This window comes from Rhipicephalus sanguineus, chromosome 1 (assembly GCF_013339695.2).
Source record: "Rhipicephalus sanguineus isolate Rsan-2018 chromosome 1, BIME_Rsan_1.4, whole genome shotgun sequence".
Classification (NCBI taxonomy): Eukaryota; Metazoa; Arthropoda; class Arachnida; order Ixodida; family Ixodidae; genus Rhipicephalus; species Rhipicephalus sanguineus.
The window spans coordinates 220,175,609-220,203,356 of NC_051176.1; the positions used below are offsets into that span (position 1 = coordinate 220,175,609).

General features: G+C 45.9%; 1 protein-coding gene across 1 annotated transcript in view; it reads left to right on the top strand.

Moving 5' to 3' along the window:
* Positions 1-27,748, top strand: part of LOC119381606 (uncharacterized) — a 417,646-nt gene that overhangs the window by 82,960 nt on the left and 306,938 nt on the right. Inside the window, exon 2 of the mRNA XM_049419611.1 lies at positions 508-1,349. Coding sequence (XP_049275568.1) covers positions 1,136-1,349 — 214 coding nt within the window. The 5' untranslated portion in view covers positions 508-1,135. The remainder of the gene's footprint in view (positions 1-507; positions 1,350-27,748) is intronic.

The window sequence follows — 27,748 nt, forward strand, 5'->3', positions numbered from 1 at the left end:
AGCTATGCTTGGTTGCCTGTAAACACAATTTCTTAACGTTATGGCGCAGTGGCAACAATAATAATGAAGTTTTCGTGCGCTTCTTTAAGCAGAAAACTGCCTGTTTGTTCATTTTTGTGGATTTTTTCATGATTAAGATCGTTCACTTTATTAGTGTCTGAAATAAGGCACATGGTATATAATCCAAGAAATCGTCTTGTTGCATCGGTACTAATCACGCATAGTACACTTTGTACTCATGTGAAAACTTCCGGATAAGAATCCGGTGTACATGTCGTGCAATGTCTGGCCAAACACACAAAGAAATAAAAAAAAAAAAGAAACGTCATGGGCTGTCGGAGGCATTTGTTATAAGGTTTTAATGACAGCACGGTATTTTTCTGGTGCCACAAAGCCAGCCAAACTACTACGCACATGTGCACACTGGATTTAACATTGGTCGCTAAAATGTCTGCTTGTAATTTGCTCAAGGAGGAATTCTTTTCTCTGTCTTTTTTTCTTGCGCAGGCTGCCTTCCGCGGTGGGATTGGAAGTCGATGTCATTTTCGGCCAGCGGCATGAGCAACACTTGCAGAGCCTCCAGTCGCGCCAAACTCATCATCCTGCACCGCAAGAGAAGATGCTTACCCACCTAAGCGGAGCCCGCGGCACCGTAGGCGGCCGCGACGCTTAAGAAGCTGGGCTCCTCGCTTCCCTTCACGTCTAGTTGCAGACAATCTCCTTTCACGCTGCGCCCTCTTTTGCTTTGCGGTTTCGACGTCTACCCTCTAGAGAACTTCTATTGTGCCGCCGCCGTTACCGTTTGGTTCTCAGGGTTTTGGTGTTGGCTGCTTTCGGTGTTAGCGCTCCTGTCTGGTCTCGCTGCGAGCTCATTTCGGCACCAATCTCCCGCACTTGCTTCGAGACGGCTGTAGGTAGGCAGCAGCTGACCCGCGCCTACCGCGAACACTTTCTCGGGACTTCCGCCCGCGTGCTCGTCGCTCGTGCGCCCGAGGCTCGCCGCGGCGCGCTTCCATGGACCGAGCAGCCTCGGTAGACTGGCGTGCCAGGCCGCCTCTGCTCCTGGCTGCCGCCTTGCTCGTGGCCTGGTGGCGGACGGCGCTGGCCGGCGTCGTATTCGAACACCCGCCCTCCAATGGCACCGACGGCGGTGGCGAGCGCGCCGAGGACACCGCCATGGTCTCCCGGCGACTGGCAACGCCTGCTCAGGGGGTGCGACAAGTTCGTGGACGGTTCGTGGTGGAACGGATCCTCCGCCGCCGTCCGCAGTACCGACTCGTCACGGCTCCGTCTGCAGCATCCTTTCCTGTCGCTAGCGGAAGGTGTGGTGCCGGATGTCACCTACAGCGGTGAGAGCACGCCCAGTGGCTTCCTTTTTATTGCTGCTGAGTGTACGTTCAATCTTGCGACATTAAGAGAAGTGTGCACCGACAGCTGGTGAACGGGAAAATCGTCTTTTGCGAGTTTCAAGGATGCTTTTCCCGGTACCGGAGTGTCTTCTTGTAAATATACATGCTTTTACCCTTTTCAAAGTGTGTTCGCGTGTTATGTGTGTTTGTGCTGCGAATATGGCTGTCGTGTGAGGATGGTGTAATAAGCAGCGTATAAAAGGAACGTATCATGTGTCTCTTATGCTGCCCAGCGGCAACAAGGTGCCTCCGCATGAAGCGTCGGATACTTTGCCACTTGCTCTGTATAGTGGCAGCTGCAGCCTCCGGGAACTTTCTTGTGCTTTCGTGTGCATTCGTGTACACGTAGAGACCCTATTTCATCTACTTACATCCTCGTTGGTCTCTTGTTCTTTCAGTGTGACATTAACTAGAGAGCCGACGCAGCCGCGGTTCCATAACACTCACACATGTGCATACGCATGCATATGCGTGCACGCACATACACGCGCACACGCGCACACGCATACACACATACATGTACGCATATATGCACGCACGCACGCGCTCATACACACGATACATACGCACACATACGCGTACACACACGCACGCATGCACGCACACATAAACGCGCACATGCGTACATACACGCACACACACGCATATAGTCGATGAGTAACAAGGGAAATGCCGCGCAGTCGGTGAGCTTTCTCATTCGCGACATACAAGCAGGCTACAGTGCACCGGTGCGCAAATATGCCGCGCGCGACGAGCGGTAACTCTCGGCGTGTCGCGGCACGCCTGCTGGCGAGTGCACATTTGCATGCTACCCGGGACACTGCCGTGGGGTGTACCTGGCGCCATTCGATCGTTGACGCTTCATTACCGAGCCATTAAGCGGAAACCAAACTGCACGCACAGACACTGATCGGCGACGCGAAGTTGTTTTCTCCGAAGCGCTTGGGCATCCAACCACCTGGTTCGGCATCCGCTCGGTCGGCTTCACCACCTGGCGCACGCCAGTGTTAATCCCCTGGTGGAACGCTTCTCCCGGTCGAAGTGGCGGGCTCTGCACGCCAGGCTGCGGCTCTCTGCGCGAGCTACATCTATGGTGGCACGCGTACTGCAGGCTACGCGGAAAACACAACCAGTTGTGTTAATCACCCGCGAGGAAGCTGTTTGGGCGCTTGCCACTCGCCCAGCAGGTTTCCTCAACCGGTGCTCCCCAAACACTGGTTCGGCGCTTCGACGTCGCTTGAATACGTTTGATGAATCTTTTTAACGAGCGAATTTGTTCGTGTGAGTAAGCGCTTGAATCCTCTTCCGATTGGACTGAGGGACATGAAATAAATAAAAAGGGATATAAAATAAGTGAAAGAAAGTAAATGGTAAATTTGCGCAGGCTTCCAAGACAATACAAAGGATGAGTAGTACATAACGATACTGTAAACGCAAAGTTGAGACACAGTTCAGGATTACTTAATGTGCTGCTAAAACAGAGTTAAGACTTAGTCACGGCACAATTAAGCCGTAGCTAAGCAGGTCAAACTGGCCTTTTCTCCTTGTAAACGTATAACACATTGACCAAATGTTCCTAAGCTTACAAAAACAAAGTTAATAAGCACTAAGTTAACCGTGCTGGCTTTGCGTATCCGCTGGCATTAATTAATTAATAATTAATAAATGTTTATGCCACTGTGAAATGGAACACACAAACACACAGATAACTTGTTCAAGCAAACCTGGAGAAAACATCTAATGAAACTAGAGTATGCAGCGAAACCTCAAGAAATTAATAAGTCAAATTACAGTGCTCTTCACAGAGATATACCGTAGGCAGGTGAACTCACATTTTAGTTTAGTGGTGCATGACCAGGTAACAGGTACATTGTCCGCATATGGATGTATGAATGTGTCCTTTTTTGAAAGAAGAGGACGGCTCTTTTTGGGGACTAGGTTGGTAAGGGATCTGGTTAAGGGGATTATTGGGTGAAGAGCAACCTAATGTGACGGTTTGCTCCTTCATATTTCACCGCGTTATGTAGAATAGATGTTGAACTCGATCGCTTTCGCACTAGTGGGTGTGTCCAGATAAGATCGAACACGAGATCCCGGTCACCATTCCAGATTTAGATGAAATTTGCTGTAGGTCTAGGAATTACACGCAGAACAATGGTTTCGAAGTTAGTTCTGGGAAAAAAATTTTGTTCGTCTGAAAAAAAATATACAAATTCTGGCCGCAAAAAACACTTTTCCGCCAATTTCGCGATTTCCGAATTTTGAGCGTGCCCAGGGAAAAAAACGGTGCACTTCTTGGACACAATATTTATTCTCCTCGAAGAACGAGTTAAATACAATCTTATGAGTCTATTATATTTCTTGCTTGTCGAAGCACTTTTGAAGGAAAAAATCACAAATTTGGCAAATTGCACAAATACCTGTATTTGAGGAATTTATTGTTGCAAACAAGTTAAAGTGAGGATAATAAAAATCAGTGCACATTAACTTTGATGCTTCCGCTCTCTTTTAAAATAATTTTCGTGGTTTTATCACGCTCCATTTTACTCGATAATTGGGCTGAAACGTAAGTGATTAGCCAAAAGCGCCAAACTTTGGAAACAGTTTTCTCAAAAAGGCCATTTTTAATTTTTTTTAAATCCCTCTGATTGAAGTCAAGGACGTCATCTATTATTCTGCATAAAAAAAACGTTGCATTATTTTGATTGCTAACAAGTTATAATGCGTCAAATGTGACCAAGTCGGCCTAGCGTCCGCGTCGTTCGTTATGGGCTGAAACTCGGATATAAGTTGTTCAAAATACTTGTACCTGACATAATCACGAATCAGTAGCTCGACACCAACAAATGCGCAGCCAGGTGTCGTGGTTCAGCAAGCTTTGTCTTGCGATCAGCCGCTTGACAAACCCGCAGTAACGGCTGCTCGATGCTGCGGGCGCTCACATTACATGAGTTCCGCTTCGACTCCTGATGAGCCCCGCTTGCGCGCCAAACTACGCTCAGAGGACGAAAGAGAGAAAGAATGCATCACTGTGAAATATAAAGGCTGTTAAGTGCCAACAGATGTCGTTATATGCAACGAAACTCTGCCGGCAATTTCGCAGTGCGCGCCTTCAATATAGCATGCATGTAATTTTTTCCCTCCTGTTATGCCCGCAGCCGCAAAATATCGTGGAAAATGCCCGGCTTGCGTGGAAAATATATGCGGAGGCACAACAATACAGCATTGTAAAAGCGGTGCTTTAATGAAGCAAAGGACTTGCACTCGCTTCATTTCACAGCCGGCTGACACAGGTGTTCTGGCACGATCGAGATAGAGAACAACTGCAATTTGAGTTGTTCGACCATCGGAAGCACGTATGAGACGTTTCTTTAGATGTCAATGGCTTGCTCTTGTGTCATATATTGCTGATAGAGTGAATCTAATTAACTTTAGGCCATCAGAAGAGAAAGAAGCAACACATGAGCGCATTACCATGGAGGCGCTCACTGCAAAATTACCGGCAGAGTTCTCGTTGTATAATATGGCTTTTGTTGGCACTTAACAGCCTTTAACTTTCATAGTGATGCATTCTTTCTCTCTTTCGTCCTCTGAGCGTAGTTTGGCGCGCAAGCGGAGCTCATCAGGAGTCGAAGCGGCACTCATGTAATGTGAGCGCCCGCAGCATCGAGCGGCCGCTACTGTGGGTTTGTCAAGCGGCTGATCGAAAGACAAAGCTTGCTGAACCATGACACCTGGCTGCGCATTTGTTGGTGTGGAGGTACTTATTTGTGATTATGTCACGTATAAGAATTTTGAACAACTTATATCCGAGTTTCAGCACATAACGAACGACGCGGCCGCTAGGCTGACTTGGTCACATTTGACGCATTATAACTTCTTGGCAACCAAAATAATGCAACGTTTTTTTATGCAGAGTGATAGATGACGTCCTTGACTTCAATCAGAGGGATTTAAAAAAAATTAAAAATGACCTTTTTGAGAAAACTATTGTCGAAGTTCGGCGCTTTTGGTAAATCACTTACGTTTCAGCCCAATTATCGAGTAAAATAGAGTGCGATAAAACCACGAAAATTATTTTAAAAGAGAGTGACAGTATCAAAGTTAATATGTACTGATTTTTATTATCATCCCTTTAACTTGTTTGCAGCAATAAATTCCTCAAATACAGGTACGTTGTGCAAATTGCCAAGTTTGTGATTTCTTTCTTCAAAAGTGCTCCGACAAGCAAGGAAAATAATAGAGTCATAAGATTGTATTTAACTCGTTCTTTTGAGGGGAATAAATATTGTGACCTAGAAGTGCACCGTTTTTTCGCTAGGTGCGCTCAAAAAACAGAAATCGCGAAATTAGCGCAAAAGTGCTTTTTGTGGCCAAAATTTGTATATTTTGTTTTCAGGAGAACAAATTTTTTTTCGCAAGACAAACTTCGAAATCGTTGTTCTGGGTGTAATGCCTAGACCTACAGCAAATTTCGTCAAAATCTGGAATGGTGACCGGGACCTCGTGTTCGATCTTATCTGGACACACCCACTAGTCGGTCTACGTCTATTACACAACCCTATAGATGAGCCTCTTTGACTGCCGTACATGTGTTGTGAAGGCTTTCTGTACTTTATTATCAAGGCGAAAGCCTTAAAAGGCTCACGAGAAGTGCCCATCGGCGAAAAGCCGGTGTGTGGTACAAAAAGTCCCATGACCATTCGCGAGCCTCACGGATCGTTGCGCGCGAGTTGCGCGTTCACTTCATCTTTGCTGCGTTCATGTGAATTTAAAAAAAAAATATGAAAAGCGGCGTTCGCGCGATATAAAGTGCACTGTAAAATAGCGCCGCCGGATGAATTTCGCCTTCGAGTCGTCTTAGGCGAACGCGTAAGGGACACTGCGAGTTTTTACTCTGTAAACAGGTACGTATCGCCCAATCTCGCCCTACATTATTCCATTATATTTCCCAGTTTTTAATTAAAATATCTCGTTATGTTATGTCTCTCCTCTTTCCAATACTTCTTATCTTCAATTTCTATTTCTTCTTTTCTATTCGGTTTAAAGAGCAGTAAAGGCAAAAAGATTTGGTTCCTGCAGGACTGAAGACCCTTTTCTTTAAACTTCACAACGGCACCCTACCATCTGAAACGTGGCTGCTTCTAGATCTTTACAGCCTGTGCTTCTAGGTCTTTATATTCGAAGCGCTCACCCTCAAGCAAGATCGGTTGACTCTCTTTTTTTTTTTCGTTTTTGAGAATATCGCGAAACTCAGTGATGTGCTGAAGCTCCAAGGGGCTGACGAGGAACTGCTTCGTATATTGCATGCCGTGCCCCTAACTAAACACAACCCGCGTCACACATGTTGGTGGCTGATGTGTGTGTTATATTTATAAGTGCGCTTTTGTTACATATCACATTTAAGAAGAAAATGCACCTGTGGAGTAATGTTTCGACCATCGGGCTTCTGTATAGGATACGTGTGAAATACGCCCGTCGAAACATCTTTATTTATTTATTTATTTATTTATTTATTTATTTATTTATTTATTTATTTATTTATTTATTTATTTATTCATTTATTTGCGTACGAGGACGTCACAACGTTGAAGTATAGTTTACGTGGTCTAGGTAGATAAGGGAAAAAAAATGCCTTTGATTGACCAAACAAATGCTTCGCACGGGATAATAATAGTAATCCTAGTGTCATGCAGCACCCCCTCACATATCGTAATGTCGCGAAATGGTCTGTGAGCATTCTCACTGTCTTTGACGACCTAACTACAAAAGACAAACAGTGCATTAGGTATACAGCTCTGTACCAGCAACAGTAGCTGATAGGCTATGACCTCTAGCAATTTCTACACCGTCCGAGGCATATCTTGTTCCCCAACAACAGAAGCCGCCAACCTTGCTTTCGATTCTCTCGTTTAATGCTCCGATATCGAGACTCTCTTGGAGATATTGCGCGTGCATTGTTAAAGGAAGTATACGCACACAACATAAGTGACTGTTATCATTGGATGACAAGCTGCGGCAGCGGCAGCAACTTCTGGTAGCGTTCAGATGAATGCAGAGTACAAAAAAAAAAAAAAAAAAAAACTTGCGCACCGTGATTTGCTGGTACGTTTTATTGATTCACGTGCTCTAAACAACACTCGAGTTCCTTTGGCACGTTACACACCGCTAATTATTAGATGGTTCTATATCGCGAGCATTTTTTATTTTTCGATGTCCAAAATTCGGAGGAAGAAAGAAAAAAGCCCCGTTAATTTCAGATTATTGCGGTAATTCGGATTATTCGAGAACTCTCGAGCAACTAGCCATTTGCAGTACGCAGAAAGTAATTTTGAGTGAGATGCGCTGTGAATTTCAATTCCTTCAGTGGCGTATTGAATTGGGCTGGTTGGTACATTACTGAACTTGAATATAAAAGTGTCAGAAACGAGACTATGACGTAAGAGGCAAACATGTGTTGTATGAGAGTTCATTTGGTCCCGTTCCTGCTAGATTGAGCTTGTCAGAGATTCTCAAACTTCACGTTATGCTTCGTATAGCGTTTTTGTCCCACTTCCAACTTTCGTCCCAAATCTATTTTGTTAAGATGCGGCATTGTATGAGTTTGGTTACATCGATGCGGGTCAACTTCACGAGGGTATCATACCGGTGCGCTTTATGTCTATTTGTTTTCCTTCTTTCTGTCTTTCTTATTGAGTGAACAATCAGCCGAGTGTCCATTATCCTTTTCTGGCTACTTCTCGAAAACTCGCCGACGCGGAGCCCAATCCTATTTACAGGCTGCCTCCGAGGCAAAGGCCTGCGCAGCCAACCGAAGTTGCGCAAGCTCCGTTTCCTTCTACGAGGGACCAAAATCAGGCTGTTGCTCCGTGGGCTGTAAAGAAAAGCCGGCGCGCTGTAAAAAACGCGCACGCACGCGCGCAGATAAATTTTTGAGTGGGCCAAAAGGAAAGGGGAGACCAGACGCGCGAGAGAAGAGGCCTAACTCGCGGACCTCGCTTGTCCACCGGGATAGCTGCTGCACCGGCAAGAGCCCCACCTTATGGCTATTTATCGGATCTATGTTCTTTCTTTCGATCGGCCAAGCTGACGACACATCAAACGACGGTACAGACAGACAAACACACACACACACACACAAAACAAGAAGTAAAGGAAGGTTTAGGGGAGACGGGGCCGTATGTTCTCCGTTCACTGGCCGCTGGGAGATTACGCCTTGCTCAGGTCTTGTTCATTTTCTTCCTCTCTCGCTCGCCATAGCCGTCTGATAAACCGACGCTGCAGGATGTTCAATCGACGAGTGCGTCGCGCTGCACGAGGAACGTACGCCGGCTAACAGTAGTGCGTGCACGTACCGCCGTCGTCCTGTAACAAACAAAAAAAAATAGAGAGACAGAAAGAAAGAAGGCAGATCGATTTTCTGTGTGTCCCGTGGTGGAAAGTGACACCGGCGAGTGTGTGTGGCATTCGTGCGAAGGTGTTGCATGCGCGCATAAATTGGCGGCCCGCGGGGCGATGTCACATCTTCGAAACGCGCCGGATGGCACTGTATATAGCGCAGTTGCTACACCGGCGTACGTGCAGAAAATAATGCCATGCCCCATTTCAGCCGCGCGTGTCTATGAGCGCCGCACGGCTATGGTGCGCTTACACGAACAGCCACCGTATACACGACCAGTATTTTCTCACTGTCCTCTCCTCAGATCGAAATTTTGTATATGGCGAACATATTATAGTTGTAAATTTTCTTCCTCGTTTATTCTGCTAAACTGTTCTGGGGATCGGCATTTAGTGACTGTCTGTAATGAAATACAGTATCCTCTTCGTGTGGCTTAGCTCTTGCAGGTGGCTTAATTGGTTCCATGAGGAAAGCCATATAACAGGGACGAGGAAGGACGCAGGACAGGCGCAGAATGCGTGTTTTTAGACTACCAAGAACGTACTGTCAAGTTGTAGGGACGGTGAAGAACATTCGAGGAGCTTACGCAGATTCGATAATGTATATGTACGACAGTAAACGCGTTGCACGTGATATCTTGCTTAGCGAAAAAAGAAAAACTAATCCACTACAAATTCCACGGTAATATATGTGTGGTGACCTCAAGTAAATTTATAACAACGAAAGTTGTTGCGGCCCTGGAAGCAAATCCCGCAAGGCGGAAGCATGGCTGGAGTGCTTGCGCTGGCACGCTTAGTTTCACCGCTTCAGGTTGCATTGCTTCCTGCATCATTGTGTCTTTAGCCACAATAATGCAGAATGCGCACACGTTTACACGTGGCTTCACTACTACGAAACGGGCTACATCAACATTATGGTGCTCCAGAAAGTCGTAGTTTTACGTTTTCTGTCTCTCTAATACACGGACTTATATTGAGTAGGGTAGCGATGCGGGCTTGTTGGTCTGCCATGCTTCTTGGATGTGGGCGCGAAAAGACACGGACGAAGGGAAGAAAGTACGCGCACACTGGCATTACTGACAGTGTGTGTGTGTCATCGGGCCCTTTCTTACTTGTGTTTCAATATCCCAGCCGCACTGTTGCCTTCCTTGCCACGGCTATTTGCAGATCACGAACGCTCAGTTTTTGCATTCGCAAAGGCTTTCTTCCAGATGACGTTGTAGCCATTTTTGGTGGTGTTACTCCGTCCATCGGACATGGAAAGAGGGTGTTGAAGATTTTGCGCTCTGAATGGCAACGCCAAGCTCGATTGCTTCGGGCGTACCTCAGTGTGCAGCTGTACGCTGCCTTTGAGCCTAGCGTCGCCTCGTGTCTTCTGAAGACGCATCTTCGTCTAGCGGAACAAGCCACCGAGAACCTTTGGAGGATAAAGTTAAGGCATCTTTGAGACCCCAAGTTTGGTGTTGAGACTTCAAGGACAAATGCCGAGCTGCTTTTTGTGGTGCGTCAAGTGTTTCGGCGTGCTTCCACGGAGGACGAATTGAGGATTAACTCCGAGGATGTCGATGTGCTGCTGCGCTGCAAACCAACCGCTTCCAGACTGCCTGTAAAAAACGTATTTTCCTACCTTGAACGTCACCTTCTTTGTGTCATTCCCGCCGACAAAGAGGGAGGCTTTGCTGTCTTTTCGCGCAACTGTTTTAATGTCAAAGCATGCAAGGCTGTTTCTGAAGTTTTTAACGAGCACAAAGATGTTGCCCTACGTAAAGTAAAACCTAAGCCGTAGAAATTTGCAAAAACCTGGGAGTTGAAAAATTACGAAAAAGCGCCGAAAAAAGCGAAATACTGTCCTTGGATGTTTTCTTTAGTGCAAAACGCACAAATCTGACATTCCTTTCAGGGTCATCATCTCTGAAAAAGGCACATGGCAAAAACAGATTGCAATATATCTGCTAGGTAAACTCAGTCTGCTTGAGATTCGAGATCCCTTTCTTATAAAGAACTCTAACCAGGTTTTAGATTTCGTGAATGCTCACGCTAATGAAGGCCTTATGACATTCTCTGCTGATATTAAAGACCTTTATTACTCCCTGCCCCATGACGAGCTTCTGCAGTGCGTTGAAGAATGTATAGACGAACTGGGGCCTGTTAAGTTTTCCTGTGAAGCCGGTGTTTTTGTAGGTGCTTTTTTAGAATTACTCGGGTTTCATTTATCTTCTGCGTTCATTTTAAGAAATGAGACTCCATTTCTGGAGAAAAAGGGAGTTTGCATCGGCTCTTGCCTGGCTCCCATTTAAAGTAATTTATTTTTAGAAAAAATTGACCGGTCGTCTGTCTCTGACACTTGACCTACGTACTAAATGTGTAACCATTTCAAGATTTGTTGATGATTTTATGGTGTTTTTTAACAGCACGTTGGATATGTTCCATGGTCAGTGTGATGACATTGTATGCATTTTACGCAGTTGTCTTAGTCCTCTTGTCATCACTGTCGAGTTGCCGGTGGATGGAACTATTAGATTCCTGGATCTGAAGTTTGCTTTTACAGATATTCACACCTGCTGGTCGTATGAGCCCAGGGCTAAGAAGGGGTTACTCAGTTTCAACTCGAGCCACTCAAAGCTCATGAAAAGGGGCACTGCCAAAATGTGCCTCAACAATGCGCTCATCAAATCATGTTCACATTTGGTACACACGAATTTCAGGCATCAAGTGCCACGGCTACACTGCCGGCTACCACTCCCATATCTGATCGTTTCTATAGCAGAAGGCCCACTCCGCCGGACTGAAGGCACGCAAGACAAGTCCATCACCGTAGGTTCGTCCGCCCTTAAGAAAGAAATTTTAGCGGTGGTTCCCTACATTCACCAAGTCTCGCATAACCTTAAGAAAATTGCAGGCAAATCTAAGTCTCGTGTTCTGTTTCCTGCCCCATGTAAACTGGGTAACTTGTGCAAGAAAACTAATCCCGGTAAGAAGGTTAGTGTAGTATGCCAGAAGAAGCAGAGTAAGCCATTTGTTCCATGAGAAACTTGCGTCATTTACCGGATTCATTTGTCCTGCGGCCCGTTTACGTTGGGCAGACGGGCTGCTGCCTCAATGATAGGCTCAGAGAGCACAGCAACAAAGTGGGCAAATCGCCCCTTAGCGGGTTTTTGGCACTACACTGCCATAAATTCACGTGCCGACCCAGTTTTGAAAAGACTGTTTTAGTGGGCAAGAGTAAGTCTGAAATCACTAGATTAGTAATCGAAGCTGAACAGATCGACTATTTCGGCGAAAGTTGTTTTAGCAAAACGTCACTGTCGTTGTGTAAAAAGCGCATGTGCTAAGGCCTGTCTTGTTTCCGGCTATCCAGAACCGTTCAATTTCGTCGTAGGAAGTTTTCAGCCCTGTCATTTTGTTGATTGTGTTTTTTTTTCATGTTTTCTTCAAGTGGTCACGTGGATGTCGTGTGCAAAAATAGGTATATAGTCGGCTTGGTGATTGAAATAAACGTTTTTGTTGTCAGTAGCGCCAGTGTGTGTGTACCTTCTTCCCTTCGCCCGTGTCTTTACGCGCCCACATCCAAGAAGTATATTGAGTGTTTCTTTATTATGCTAGCCCCTTTTTTGTTTTTTATTCGTTCAACCTGTGAGATTGCTGGCCCTGTCAGCGTCATAATTTTATGTTATCGATAATAAGGAATGACAAAAATTGGGCAGGTCCCACGCGTTGTGGGAATCGTTTTAACGTGAAGCAGTCAACGAGTACTTCTATGCTGTACCTTATGGCTTTGAGCCAAGCGTTATGAGGTGGATTGACGTGTTTTTGTAAGTGTAGTAGCTATGTGCACATCGTGGGCTTACCAGGCATGTTGACAACACCGGCGTTTAAAGGGTAACTTATGGTGCGACGTAACGTCAGCCCTCACGTTAGAGTACCTACGTCAGTATTATCGAAAGTAAGTGCACTTTTTGGTGCAATCATGTGAATATCACACGTAACTTTCGTTAATGTATTCCACCGGGATCGAGCAATGCTTCAATATAACTTGCTGAATCACAGGAATACAAATGTAATGTTTATTAAACTGCTATAAAAGTGGAGCCACCACTGGAACAACAAACGTTAACCTGACATGACGTCAGTATCGTAGGAGTACATATGTAGTGTTTATTGCTTTCTTGTAAAATTTAGATAGCCAGCACCACAAACAGAATTGACGTTGCACCGACATTACGCCTGCATAGGCTGTTTTTCCAAATCACTTTATAGACCTGGCGTGCTGTGATATAATACCTGATTGCTACGCAGAATGCTTGGGTTCGGTTCCTGCTGGGATCCTAATTCTTATTCTTTCCATTCGTCGGGTCAACGCTGCCGATGTCGGTTTTTCTTAACGCTCTCTTATTTAAATTACCAATGTCTGTTCTCGCCGTTCCTGGGTAGATGTAAACTGTCAATCACCTGTGGCGCATACCCGTGCACCGGGACCCGTGGTAAACGGGTATGTGCCACACGTGTCTGGAGGAAAGGGTTTGATGACGTACGCGACAGGATTTTCACGTCATTCATTTCATGACCCGACAGTCATATTCGTCCTATCCTCTTACCCTCCCATGCCAATTTCGGTCAACACCAAGTTGATGAGGCGACCATGAGAGCACCCAGACGTAGTTGGCTAGATAGATAGATAGACAGACATATAGATACGTAGAAAGAAACGCTCAAAGTGCCAAAGGTTCGCTAAGAAATGCTTCGCATTTTATAAGCCTCTTCCCTCATGTTGGCAAGGTTGAGAGAGCAGATTTGCAGTGCATTCTTGAAGTGGCTGTTACTTTTGCACATTGCCTCAAGGTGATTTGAACCAGCTGACCGTGGCCGTGCCAAACGACGCTTTGATGGCGAGCGCTGCATCAATTTTGGTTGTTCTACCAGTCCCTCCAAGCTGTACGAGTTCTGCTTGTACCATTGAACTTGGCTTATCAAAGTGAAAGTTGCTCACACTACATGACGCTGATGGCTGTGTATTTCCTATTACGTCAAACCAACAGACACCTATAATAACTCCGATTAAAAAAATAGTAATGATCTGTGTTTTGAAGACAGTAGTCCAGGTTTTATTTGGCCCGAGTCAGATTCCATGAGCGTCTCAAATCAGGCGCGTGCACCACAAAGCACCATTCACATTATTCATGGCTTGCCTTGACTCTTATTTGCGACTTCGCCAGTCCCAGCCGCACTCACATGTGGCGGAATAACTTTGTCCTGTGGCATGCGGTTGGGCGTCGCATTTTCGAAAGCGTATTCTCCTCTCAACGGAATGCAAACAGCGCCGCATGCAATTCTTGCGCCTGTGACAAAACTATTGACCTCTTTTTGTGTCACTGTCTCTTAATGATTGTTGGGGTTTAACGTCCAAATACCACGATATGATTATGAGGGACGCCGTAGTGGAGGGCTCCGGAAATTTCGACCACCTGGGGTTCTTTAACGTGTACCTAATCTAAGTACACGGGCCTCAAGCATTTTCGCCTCCATCGGAAATGCGGCCGCCGTGGCCGGGATTCGATCCCGCGACCTTCGGGTGAGCATTCGAGCACCATTGGCACTGTCCCTTAGTTTACACCATAAACGGCATTCCAACAACAACAACAACAACAACAACAACAACAACAACAACAACAACAACAACAACAACAACAACAACAACAACAACAACAACAACAACAACAACAACAACAAGATTCTTGCCTTAAGTACACGAAAGTGTTTGTTTGGACTATCCGCAATAATCTGGAGGCTTTTTGTTCCTCCTTATGAGAAAGGAGCCTATGGCGCCTCTCCCATTAGGCGAAACAAAAGTTGAGGCCCAGAATTCAGTTGCAGTTACAGTTACAGTTGAAGTTACAGTTGAGGCCCAGAATTCAAATCCCGCCGTTGAAACATTTTTATTAACCCTTTCCGCACCGAGCCCATAGGGCATCCATAGCCCGCTGTCGATGCTTGAGTCGCCACTTTCGAGACATTCCGCGTCACTCACGGACACTGCGCCATCCGTTTGAAGGAGAAGAACTATAGTTTTCTTCTTTATGTGGTTTTTCTTCCGCGCGGCCTTCATTTTTGAACGCGCTCCGAATTTGCGCGATCGTCTAAGTGGAAAGCAAAAATGTCCGCCGCCGGATGCAGCGCGTGCGCGCGCTTGGAAAGATCGCAGATATCGGTTTTCCGGCGTGCTTGTAGCTGATTTTATCAATTTAGCAAGCAGCAGCGAGCCTTGGGATGCTGCTTTTTGGCCTGACTTTGAAGAACGTCGGTGAGCTTCACTTTCTGCTTCGGGCCGTCTCAGTTCGCGCTTAAGCAGCAGCCTGCCAGGATGGAAACTTATAGAAACTGTAAGAAATGCGAGTGCGGCTGTAGAAAACAAACCAGAAAACTAAGAGTTTACTACAAGTCATGCGACGTTACGCTATGCTTTACATTGAGGAACTGTTTTGCCGCATGACACGCTCACTTGTAATGCTTACAGTAAGATTTTTGTCGGGAAAGTCCTGTTCAATGAAAAAGTTTGAATTTTTCAGGCATAGTGCCTATCAGACGGCAGTACATTTTGTATATCTCATAATTCCTGTTAATTTTTTTCTTAGAAGATAGAAGCCTGTCTTTACAAACTCTGCTCAGTTTCGTCGTGTAATCTTGAATCTGGCAATTTATGTCGCTCACGTAACATACATCTCGTTTATGAAACTTGCATGCGTGAAGAGGTAATTCATTCTGCTTTTTGTTGATGCATTACATAAAATATTAGGTGCAGGTAGTTCCTTCAGCAAATAAGATCTCGTGTAACCTAAAACAAGCACCTGCATTCTACGCGGTACGGAAAGGGTTTAGGCGAAGACCTTAACTCTTCGTTCGACGTGCCCGCGAAAATCCGGCACGTGGAACAAAGAAGCGCATGAATCGCAAGCCGCACGCCTCGTGGCTCCAGGCGCGCGAGCTGCGCGTTCCTATCGTCATTGCGGCGTTCGCGTGACTCTCACTTTGTATTTGCGAAAGCGTGAAACCGAGGCGTTAAAGAAGAATATAAATAAGACGATCCCTGGAGCAGCAGACGTCATCGAAAGCTGCCGCGGAGCGGCACCGGCCGCTTGGAGAGCAGAAAAAAAAAGCGGCCTTAGCGTGACGCGGCTTGGAGAGCAAAAGCAGTACAAATGCGATTGGAAACATGACTGTGCCTGTATATGTCAATAATAAAAGCCAAATAATGATGATGATAATAATAAAATGATAATCAAGAACAGATTTATTGAGTATTGCGTTAATTAGAGAAAATTGATTACTGAAAAGTGAGATTAGCGACAGTTAATTGTGATAGTTATTTAGTGATCTTTGGACGTGGATACAAAGTCCACGGCAAAATAGCCACATCTGCAGGCGTTCGCCTTGGAGTTTTATTAGGCAGATGTATAAAGGACCATGCAAATTTTTTATGTTTATGTTTATCCGGTGCACACATGCGTTGTTCCGACGTCCCTCACGCGCTCATGTGCTGTGGATGACAGCACACCTGAAAGCAGGTCGTCCACTCATCCGGAATGCGTAGAGCTAGCAACGGAAAATTTGTTGCCATTTAAAAAACAAACAAACAAACAAACAAACAAACAAAAGAAGCGCTACTTCAGGCATCTCTTGCATTCACTAACAAAAAAAAACAAAAAAAAAAACCGTGAAAGCGCTCGTACACGCTCGCACCGCGATTATACTGCAATGGAGCCGATAACGAACACTTCATCAACTCATTCATCACATGGTTACTAGTTCACGAACCGAGGCAGTTGTAGCAGCTATATTTGGCTCAGACTCCTGCAACCGCGGTGCATATAAGGCTAATCAAACACGGGCCTAGAAATCCTTCTACGATTTTCTACGACCGCAATACCTCCCTACACAAGCAAGAGGTACAGCTTGGGCGTAACATCTACAATCAGAACTTTGTTGCAGCGCATGCTCTCTTGATGTCGACGGCTCACCAGTTGTTGCTATATTTGCCGAACGCGCGATGCGCAAACCACTCCTTTGAATATTGTGCCTCGTAGATATCGCTGATCTTAATTAAGTGCCCGACTTTAAAACTCCTGTTTGTTTTCTTTTCGCACTTCTTCACTCGTCCATTTCGTAATCCTGTCACTCCTGATATTCTGGAAGAGAAGACTTAGTGACACGTAAGTACTATTCCCTTCGCATGATTTCGCGTGACTCAGAACCATATGCCTCGGCGTCTACAGGTGACAGCGTTTCTTCAACAATGCCAAGCACGAGATCCTATAACGACTTGTTTTCCGAGCCGTTATAAGATCCCGCCCCAGCTCGCGTAGTAATACATCAAAGGTGCTATTAGCAGACGCCGACGTGTCTGGTGCACAGTCATGCGAAATCTCGCGAAAGTAATAGCAGAGCCAAAAAGAATTGACCTAAAATACTGCTGCAGGGCTGGTCGATCATATTTCTAAAAGCGACACCTTGGTAGCTTAGATTTGTTAGCAGTTCGTAGCCGACACCCAATCTGCGGACAACCACGGGCGTTAAGGACGGGGACACGAAAGTGTGCCGCGAAAACCCGGCCCTGGTTAATGGGTCCTTTGTGCCCCGTTATTCTTATGAAGGAAATCAATAGCGACTTTCGCACGCGATGGCTAGATTCCGATGGGCGGAAACGGCGGGCGAGGACTGGCGAACACATCTAACGGCGTGGGCATCAGGCGAGTGCTAGGTCATTTGTGATCGCACGCGTCCTCGAATCGAACTGTCTTAAGCAGGAAGAGCAGCCATCTTACCTGCGTCAACGAACAACAGCCGCTGTGTTTTCGTGGCATACGCTCTGTACCCTCGCCAACAGTGTCATTGCTTATGAGAAGGTGACACGCTGGCACTGTTGCCAATGTGGTGGAGGCCAACGGTGAAATGAAGCGCGGCACTCCCCGCGTGCGACTGGGCACCTAGCTATCTCTCTCTCTGGGGCCAGAGCTTTCTCCTTTCACCACTGTGCTCGGTTTCACTTCCCTTCTATATTTCTCAGCCTAGAATGCAGAAATTGTGACCAACAGTTTCACAGGGGTCAGCTACATATAATCATCATCGTCATCGTCCATAGCGCCAGCGTATTGCCAGGTCTCTATGAACATGCTTAAGAATGTGTAGACTATTTTCCGTATTCTCAAACGAACTTCGACTCGAAGTTCTTCCTTCGCTACATGATTATTATGGTTTTTATTGATATTTCCTTCAAAACGGGATGTTAACAAATGGTCAGCTAGCCTGCTTGATTTATTCACGTTTTACTACAAGGCATCGCACTCAAGGATTTTGACCCCTTTCTAACTTCTTATTTTCCACCATTAGTGCAGGGTAACAAACCAGCTAACCTCTCTGCTTTCTCTCTTTTTCTATCCCTCTCTGTCTCCTTCTCACTATTGTCTATCTCTTCTTCAAGTCAAGTTTTATTTCCAACGAGCACTAAGTACAATGTTGAAGGCCACCCTGGCAAGAAAGCTGTAAGCATACAGCTTGACGAGGCCAGGGGGCCGTAACCAGGCATCTTTTCTTGATCTTTTCTTTATTCATTATAACATACGTTTATCTCATATCGTTCTGTTACCTACACCAGTAACGACTCCAGTTCTGTCGGTATCTTCCCCTCTTGTTTTCTTTGAATACCTGCGTCCTTTCAACACATTTTGTGTGACTGTCCTCGCAACAATGACCAGAAACAATCGTTCGTAATTGCACTAGCTCGCCTTGACCAAAGATCAAAACCAGTGAGATTTCCGACCTTATAATTTGTTACAGTTAGATGCTGCGAAGCACTGTTACTTGTATTTAAGAGCAAAAGATCTCTGCGCAACGACGGTAGTCGGGATTGGTGTCCATTGCGCTTCAAAAGTGACCTTGTACTGCCTCAGTCTGCGGTGATAGTGATCAACTTCATTCGCACGTCTGTGCTTCCTCTTTCCTGCCCTCTACTTAATTTTTTAACTGCCTCTTTCCGTTCCCTAGGTTACATTAGAGAAACGAATTTTCCCTTCTGGTGAACCTCCCTACTTTTACCTTTCTTCTTTGCTTGTTTAGACATTTATTTCTATATTGTACATCTATTAAAACTCTGCTTCTATAAATCTCTTCCTTGTTTCTTTTTTTTTTGCTATTAGTATTTTAAACGTCTCGTCCTTATACTACTGCTGACAAGTTGATGCTTCAATCCGCTTTCAATCCCAGCGCCTCTGGAAAGTGAACGTTTGATCCGGCTCTTACTGGTTGAATATGCTGTCTTTCCATTAAGATGCGGAGTACTTTCTCATCTATTGCTGCAGCGCACATATGCCTCATTGTGTTCAAACTACTTGATCTGGTGATTTTTTTTCTTCAGGCAGTCTTCTTGGACCCCAAAAATACCAAGACTTGGCTTTGTGTTACAGTACGGATTTTCCCTCCGTGTTTTTTTGTCCTCGGCCAATCTTCTGGGACCCCAAAAAATACCGAGACTGCGCATTATGCTATCGCACGGATTTTCCGCCTCGACTTCCTTCTTGTTGTGCTTGCTAATTAAATTCTGTGGTTTTAGGGCTAAAGCAAGATATAGGATTGCGAGGAACGCCGTATGTGGGGGATTCCAGACGTAGATGCGCGTTGAAGAACCTGACGTTACTTAACGTGCACCTACGCCAAAGTGCGCGGGCGTTTTTGCATAATCGCCGCCAATCAAAGTGCGGCCGCCGTGGCCGGGAATCAAACCCGCGCTTCACGTCAGCGCGACAACACGATGGCTCAAGACGTACTCATGGACGAGTTGGTTCATACTTGCGAAAAAAGAACGCCAGCGAAAACACAGAACTAGACAAAGAGGAACGACAGATACGCGGGCTGCCCTGTGTATCGTCTGGTCGCCTCGTGTTCTCTGGCGCTGTTTTACTGCCACCATGATGACTGCTTAGCCACCACGGCGGGTTGCCGTACGTGTAAGTCTCCGCGACTGTCGTCGTCGTTGTAGTGCCTGTTCTTTCTTTATTTAGATGTGAAAACATAGGAAGCTAGGCTGCGTTAGATCTGGCTTCCCAGCATCGTAACATTGTCATTGAATTGACAACGGTGAAGATCACGCCCAAGCCCGCCTAGTAATCTATGCGGGCTTGGGCGCGATATGAACAGTGTTATCTGCAGACGTCCACGTGTCTGGTGCAGAGTCATGCGAAATCTCGCGTAAGTAATAGTATAAGGAAAGTATGTGATAATCAAAAGCACTGTGTACACATATAATCGCCAGCATGCAAGGGATGTGTTTGCGGGCAGAGCCCCAAACATATGAGGCGGTCACACAGATCCCCCAGGTTACCGCGAATAGTCTAAACAAACACTTTGATTCAGGCTGCGTGCACTTTCCTTGCAAGTGCACGCAGCCTGAATTTTTCAACGAGTGTTCCTTTATAATATTCGTTAAACAGCCTGGTTTGGACTACTTATATCTTCCCGTATGACAGTCACAACCTGTAAACAACGAATGATTGACAGTGAACGTATCAGTGCTACCTTATGGCGCGGCAACTTGGAGGATAAGAAATAATATTGAGGCTCATTTAAGGGCGATGCTACTCGCGATTGAATTTAAAAAAGAATGGCAGCTACATTTTTAAGAGATATGTAAGCGCGAATGTGCATTAGCGAGCAAACGGGGGCACAGCTGATATTCGAATTAAGAGTGTGAAACAAAGTCGGGGCAAGACATGGGTGCAGGGATATGCAAGATCGGTGCAAGAGAGACAGATAAGTTATTTGAAGGCAGAGAGGTTGGCTTGAGCTAGTGCGCTATAGCCTGCTACTCTGCACGGGGGTAAATGGGAAGGGAAAAATAAAGGAGGGATGAGGGGTGATGATGGGGAGAGGAAAGAGTTATGCATATATATAATAACCGCGTACCATAGGGGTTTCGCTAGAGTCTGATGTCCAGTCCTGTACTATTCAGAAAACCTATAACAGCCTTGACAGCAGCTGTTGACTTTGTCTGATCGCACATTGCTGAGAGAATACCCGTCTCACTTAGCGCTGCCACACCGATTCCTGACAACGTTGAAGCAAGCGTATTTCGTTGCGACACGTAAAGTGGCCAATCACAAAACAGATGTATTTTGTTCAGCGTCCACGGTGGCACTGCGGGGATGATGGCTGGTGTAAAGTCAGAAGTGATGACGTGCCTGTGTGTGCCTAGGCATCGTGAGTAGGAGCAAGAAAAGTGCAAGAACCACCGAAGACAGCGATGGAGTAGATGTAGTAATAAGATTGTGAAATTTATATCAACACAATGGAGATACGGGCATATAAAAAGGGTAGTGGGACTCATTCGTCTTGCAATGTACGTACGTCTGATAGGCTAATCATGTATATGACTTGGGGATAAGACACTGAAGGCGCTTGAAGAGGCTGAAAGTGCCCGTTTGTGCAGGTGTCTAAAGAATATGTGACCCGCCGCCACGGTGGTCTAGTGGCTATGGTGCTCGACTGCTGACCCGAAGGTCGCGGGATCGAATCTAGGTCGCGGCGGCCGCATTTTCGGTGGAGCTGAAAATGCTTGAGACCCGTCTACTTGAATTTAGGTGCACGTTAAATAACCCCAGGTGGTCGAAATTTCCGGAGCCCTCCACTACGGCGTCTCTCATAATCATAGCGTGGTTTTGGGACGTTAAACTCCAACAATTATTAACGTAAAGAATATGTGGACTTGTTCTGCTGGTAGATTTAAGCATAATCAGTAGAACCCTTATGGCCACGAAAATGCGCCGGATTCGCATTGAGCCGTCTTGAAGGCGCGGCGCTAGATAACATCGTGCATCAGGACATTCGAAGCTCACGAATGTCGTGCTGCATTACAGACAATGCGGACGCGTGCCTGCCTTGGCACGCCGTTGATTGCAGGATCGATCAGACTAATATCCCCTCGATCTTGCCGCTGCCATCCACTTCATGGTCACTATAGCGCCGAGTAGGCTCAATTTTCCGAGGAACTATATTAAGAATCATGATTGCGTATCGCGAATGATGGCACATGTCAGGCTTGTGAACGTCATCATGGAGATAATTAGGCGCGTCCATTCCCTGCATAGCGATCGCCTCAATAGAGAGAGGAGGTACAGCGACGCTCATCAAATATAGCCACAACAACGCTCATTGGCTACGTACATAGGCCCGATTTATTAAAGTGTCAAGAATAGAGTGATGCGTTTATGCGCGACCATTGAGTATAGTAAACGCTTTGAAAGTGGGTTACCTGGAAAGCCGGGGCTTGCAGGGTTTTCAAAAATAACAAAAGCTTAGCAAAATATTTTACTTTCATATTGCTTTCTATTTTTTATTATTCATGAGTTCCGTGATTATGAGGGCACTTCTTGGAGTTAGACGCGAGCTTGTGACGCTTTTCACCGTCGGCGAATTCTGAGCGCGTGATTTGTTTTACCTCTTCGCCATTCATGAAGAGAATGACAGAAGCTAGGGAAAAAAAAACAGTTTTTCATTACAGAAGCACACGTTGTTGGGCTAGTCGGTTCATGTTCTTTCAGAAGCCACGGAAGTGGCTATTTCGCGCAAAGAAAACACAAGGGGAGGGTTAAGGGGAGCGCAAACTTTCGACTGTTTATTCCAAATTTACTGCAGTAGTATATATATACATATATGCAAACGCATGCGCAGAAAGCGAGGCAAACAACGAACAGATAACGTTTTGTGCAATGCAATACAGAGGTATAGACATGCGCAAAAGGGCAGGCTCACAACAATCAGATACCATCTTAATCACAACCTGCGATGCAAGAACGTGCTCTCTGCCTGCGAAAGGAACAATGAAGTGTCACTAATGCATAGTAAACCTCGTGCTTTTATGTGAAAAGCTTCCAACAGCTCCCGAGCAGTGGTGTCCCTGCTTCTCACAAGAATCTGAATTTTATGCAGATACGGCTCACACTTGTGGGAATTGCAGTGGGCCGGCAAATGTGCCCCATCTTTACCTTTTAGTGACAGCTCGTGTTCCCGCGCACGCTCATTCACGCATCTTCCCGTCTGGCCGACATATGTCTTGCCACAGGAGAGCGGAAATTCGTAAACAACACCGGTGGCACATTTTGTGTATGAGTTTGCGTGCTTCTTGCCACAGCCACTTTTCTTGATCCCGCAATTTAGAATACGCGGGCAAAGCTGAGATAGCTTCCGTGGCGCGGAAAAAACAATTGGCACGCCGTGCCTGTTTGCAACCTTCTTGAGGTTGTGTGAAATCCGGTGCATATACGGGACGACCTCAGGTCTCACCGTTCCTCGCTCTTGCTCAACCCCAGCCTTATGGTGTTCACATTTGAACTTCTGGAGGAGCGACTCGGCGACGGCGTTAATGAGCGTGCGAGAGAAACCAGCCAAGGTCAAGCGATCCAATTGGTTTTGAAAGCCCTTCTGCATGACGTGTGGGCACGACCTGGTTAGTGCAGACTCTAAACAGTGTTTGGCTATGGCCCGTTTCACTGTCTTGGAATGCGCCGACTCGAATGGCAGCAATTCTTTTTTAGACCTGGGCGAATAAAGCCAACAGGCGTGGCGCTCCTGCAGGTTGATACTCAAATCCAGAAACTGCAAGGCACCATCGGTCGGCAACTCGTGCGTAAACACCAAACCCTTCCCGAGACGGCAAAAGGCCGCTAAAACATTGTTAACGATGGGCTGATATGAAGTGGTGGTTAGTTGCTCTAAAATGATCAAAAAGTCGTCAACATATCTAAAAAGTTTCAAAACCTCCCCCCCCCCCTATAAAATGTTGGTGCAAGGCACGGTCAATAGAACACAAAAACAAATTACACAACATAGGAGCGACACAGGAGCCAATGCAAATGCCTTGTCTTTGTATATAAAAATCTCCTTTAAAACTGATGAAGGTGACTTTAAGATAAAACTCGAGAAGGGACAAAGAAGCTTCTATGGTCATGCCCGCGGCATTCTGAAAGGCAACAGCACCACTCTCTTCTATGCAATTCTTGACACATGCAAACAATTCATCGTGCGGCACAGAATAAAACAAGTCCTCAACATCAATCGAGAATAAGTAGCCTATCGTAGGATTTGAGGAAAGAAAGCGGGTAACACACGATGAATTCTCAGTCCGAAACGGGTATTTCACAGCAACACGGTTTGACTGTTTCATTAAAAAGCTAACATTTTGCCAGGTGCCTCGTTCGCTAACAATTGTCCTGAAAGGAACATCCGGTTTGTGCGTTTTGGCAGTGAAGAAAACCGAAAGGGCGTTGTTCTTGCTAGTTCCAACGGACCGGGCAAGTTTAGCAAGATCTAAGTCCTTACACAGAGCCACCGCCTTGCTTTTCACTCTTGTTTCACCTGCTTTTATCTTGATGAAGTTCTTGTCGACTGCCTTTCTTGCCTTGGAACTGTATGTATCTGCATCCAATGCCACGAAGCCACCGGTTTTATCTGCTTGAAGCAAACAGAGATTGCTGCGCTTAAAAAATGAAGCTACTGCAGCCATAGGGTCCTTGTTACGTGAGACGGAGTGTTCTTCTCCCATTTTTTCTAGAACTTCCACGCCCTCTTGTAAGCACCGGTCCTTAGCTTCTGTGTCCGCTTTTCCAGCCACTCGTCTGTTCAATGCCAGCAATTCGTAAGCCGGCAGAGAAGGTTCGTGACTAAATTTCGGGCCTTTGTTGAGCACACTGCGTATACTGTCTGGGATCCGAACGTTTCCCAGCACAACCAGGCCTTCTCGGACCGTGCGCGCAGGCTTCTTGGTAATGAAACGTCGGGCATCCCTTAGAACTTGGCTCCACTTTGCCTCAGTGATGCAGTAAATTTGGAATAAACAGTCGAAAGTTTGCGCTCCCCTTAACCCTCCCCTTGTGTTTTCTTTGCGCGAAATAGCCACTTCCGTGGCTTCTGAAAGTTTTTCATTAGCAGGAATAAACTAAAATAGCTTGAAAGCCGCCATACCAACTTATAAAAAATAATCTGAACCATTTTTATTCCACTGTAACCGCGTGCACTTTTTAACAGCTGACTGTAGACAGTTGTGCGCAGTATTGCTCCTTATCAGCGTTCTCAGGTTTTATTTTTTTTGAATTTTAAGCTAAATAGGTGGTCTGCCCACTGCTGTGTAATCAAGAGTGTTTTCCCTAACTTATTCCCCCAAAGTTTTTTTTGGATGAATGTCCATTGAATTTAATGGTTACGGCACTCGACTGCTGACCCGAAGGTCGCGGGGTCGAATCCCGGTCGCGGCGGCTGCATTTTCGATGGAGGTGAAAATGCTTGAGGCCCGTGTACTTAGGTTTAGGTGCACGTTAAAGAACTCCAGGTAGTCGACATTTCCGGAGCTCTCCACTACGGCGTCCCTCATAACGATAGCGTGGTTTTGGGGCGTTAAACCCTAACAATTATTAATTTCCATTGAATTCAATAAGAAGTACATAGAACGAATTATGAAAGCTCCGAGCCTGTCTACAATATTGGCGTTACAGTAAACGCTGTGCATGCCGAATCCGCACAGTGTCTTAAACTGACGTTAGCGACAGGCTACTGCACAGGCAAACATTCAAACGAAAGCGCACCGCTTCAACCGATGCTCCGTCTTTGTAAAAATCGAGTGCGGCCTCCTTGAATGTCGTTCTCGTAGATGGAGGCTTACTTCACACGTTGTCCTTTACTGGGCGTGTACACTCTGTCTCGGGTACGCTTGTTATTTTTTCTCATCATCATTTAACGGCTAGAACTTCAGCTTTAGAATATCTTAATTACAAGCTTGCACTCGAATAAACATGATTTTGAAAAAAGTTTATTCACTTGCCAATTCATCGTGAATTTTTAAAGGGCTGCATTAGGTATACAAAGAGCACAGAGTAGTGCGCCGGCGCCCATTTACTGTACACTTTTGAACTGATTTGTTGAGTTGAGCGATTTGAACAATTATTTCATATGAAAATCAAAATAAGAATGTTTATGCAGCCCACACATTATAATGCGCTCACTCGCTAAAAAATCGAGTGGATAAGTTCGGTTGAGAAATCGTTAAGATCTTTCGGGCAAGTTACGGAATAGTATACTATTGTAGTCAGTTTGTTAAGGAAATATACCAAAAGCTATAAAATTGAAACTGCCGTAAGCTGTACTTCAAAACACTGGTCTCCTGCGGTTGTTAAAAAGATTTAAAAAAATCACAGCATATCCACGGAGTGAATGATGATGAGTGGGCGAAGCTGCGGAGGTTCATCGGTAAACCGTGAATCTTCCGTGAATTCTGCCCAGTACATCATCACCGACGTGAGATCGGGCGCGTTTATACTAAAGGTTCGATGAGTTATGACGACTTGCAGCTCACTTTAATTTTACATGTACGCTGTGAATTTTCATTGTTTAGAAAACCATTGCTTTAGAAAACATCTGACGTCTTTCGTTAAGCAGCTGTCGTCTTTTCGTTTTTTGCTTTAGAAACATCTGGCGTTCTTTCGTTTTGCTTTTACAAAACATCTGGCGTCTTTCGTTGGTTTATTTCATCAATCAACGGCGTTTTGAACAAAATTTTTATTGTTTAATCACGCGCAGGAGAAATCTCACCAGGCACTACCTTGGAGGTAAACAATGGCTGCTAATGGGAATGAGAGACAGAAGAAGTCGGCTTTTAGCTAACACTTACACTTCTACTTCTACTAACGTTTCCTACTGGAACATGCCAATGGCTGCTAATGGGGAATGAGAGACAGAAGAATTCGGCTTTTAGTTAACGCGCACGCTGCGAATTTTTTATTGTTCAACAACGGGCAGGAAAAATCTCCCACCGGCACCACCTTGGAGGTCAAAGCGTAAGACTGGTTATGCACTACGACTACTACGACTACGACTACGAGGGACGAACGGGTGCCGCCTTAAGGAGCTTCGCCCCTAAAAAACGACTTCGGACCTACGCGACTACAGGCGAATGTCCTTGCTCTCCAAGCGGGGACTGTCATCATTTTCTGAGAAGACGTAACCAGGTTCTGTGCTTGCACAGCCCTTCACACGCCCACGGACAGGTTTGACGAGCACCTCGTTCGGGATGTCGTGTGCTCGTTGACGAGTTTAATCGAGAGCCCGCTGACGGGCCTTTCCCGCCACTGAACAAACAGTCCTGAAGCGCTGACGGGTGCACACCGACGGCATGAAGAGCGGAGTTGGCGTTGTTTGCGCGTGTGCGCTCGCTACACATCTCGAGCGCTGTCTCTTATACCGTGAGCTCCAGCAGCCGTGGCGGGAGTACCTCTCATTGTCTCAGTGTGTGCCCCTGCACTACGATTGCGGACTCCTTGGAGGTTGTGCGTTCGCGTCCCTTGGATATGTGTGGGATCTATAAATCGGATGGCCTAGATGGATTTTTTTTTACTTCCCGCGTATGACGCAACAATCGCAAAGTGAACTGGCGGGAAGAAATAAGCGGATGTTGATAGTTGAAAAATATTAGAGGACCCGAAAGAAAGCAGCGCACAAAAAATCCAGGCGTTCCCCTCCACGCCCTACACGGCGAGGGACCGCGTCTCTCGCCAATGTCGGGGTGTGGTGAAATGCTCTGCCTTCCCCTTTTTTTTTTGCTTTTACAGTGAACCCGAACGTGCCTACATTTTTAATAACCAATGTGCGTGGGTATTTCTTGTCTCTTGCACGTACTTGTATTAGAGCCGTCTAGGCCACAAATCGATGCCGTTAACCGCTGGGCGCCCTGCGCCCCTAGATGCCCGATCAATGCGCTAACCACCGGGCGACCCACGGCTTCTCTTATACCTTTTCGGTCGCGCCGTGGGGAGAGTCGGTCGAGCGGTAATAACCTCTCGTGTTTCACTATTTTACGACTTCTCTCTTGCTCTCGCTCTATGTGGCTTATCTTATACACTTGTTACCAGCAC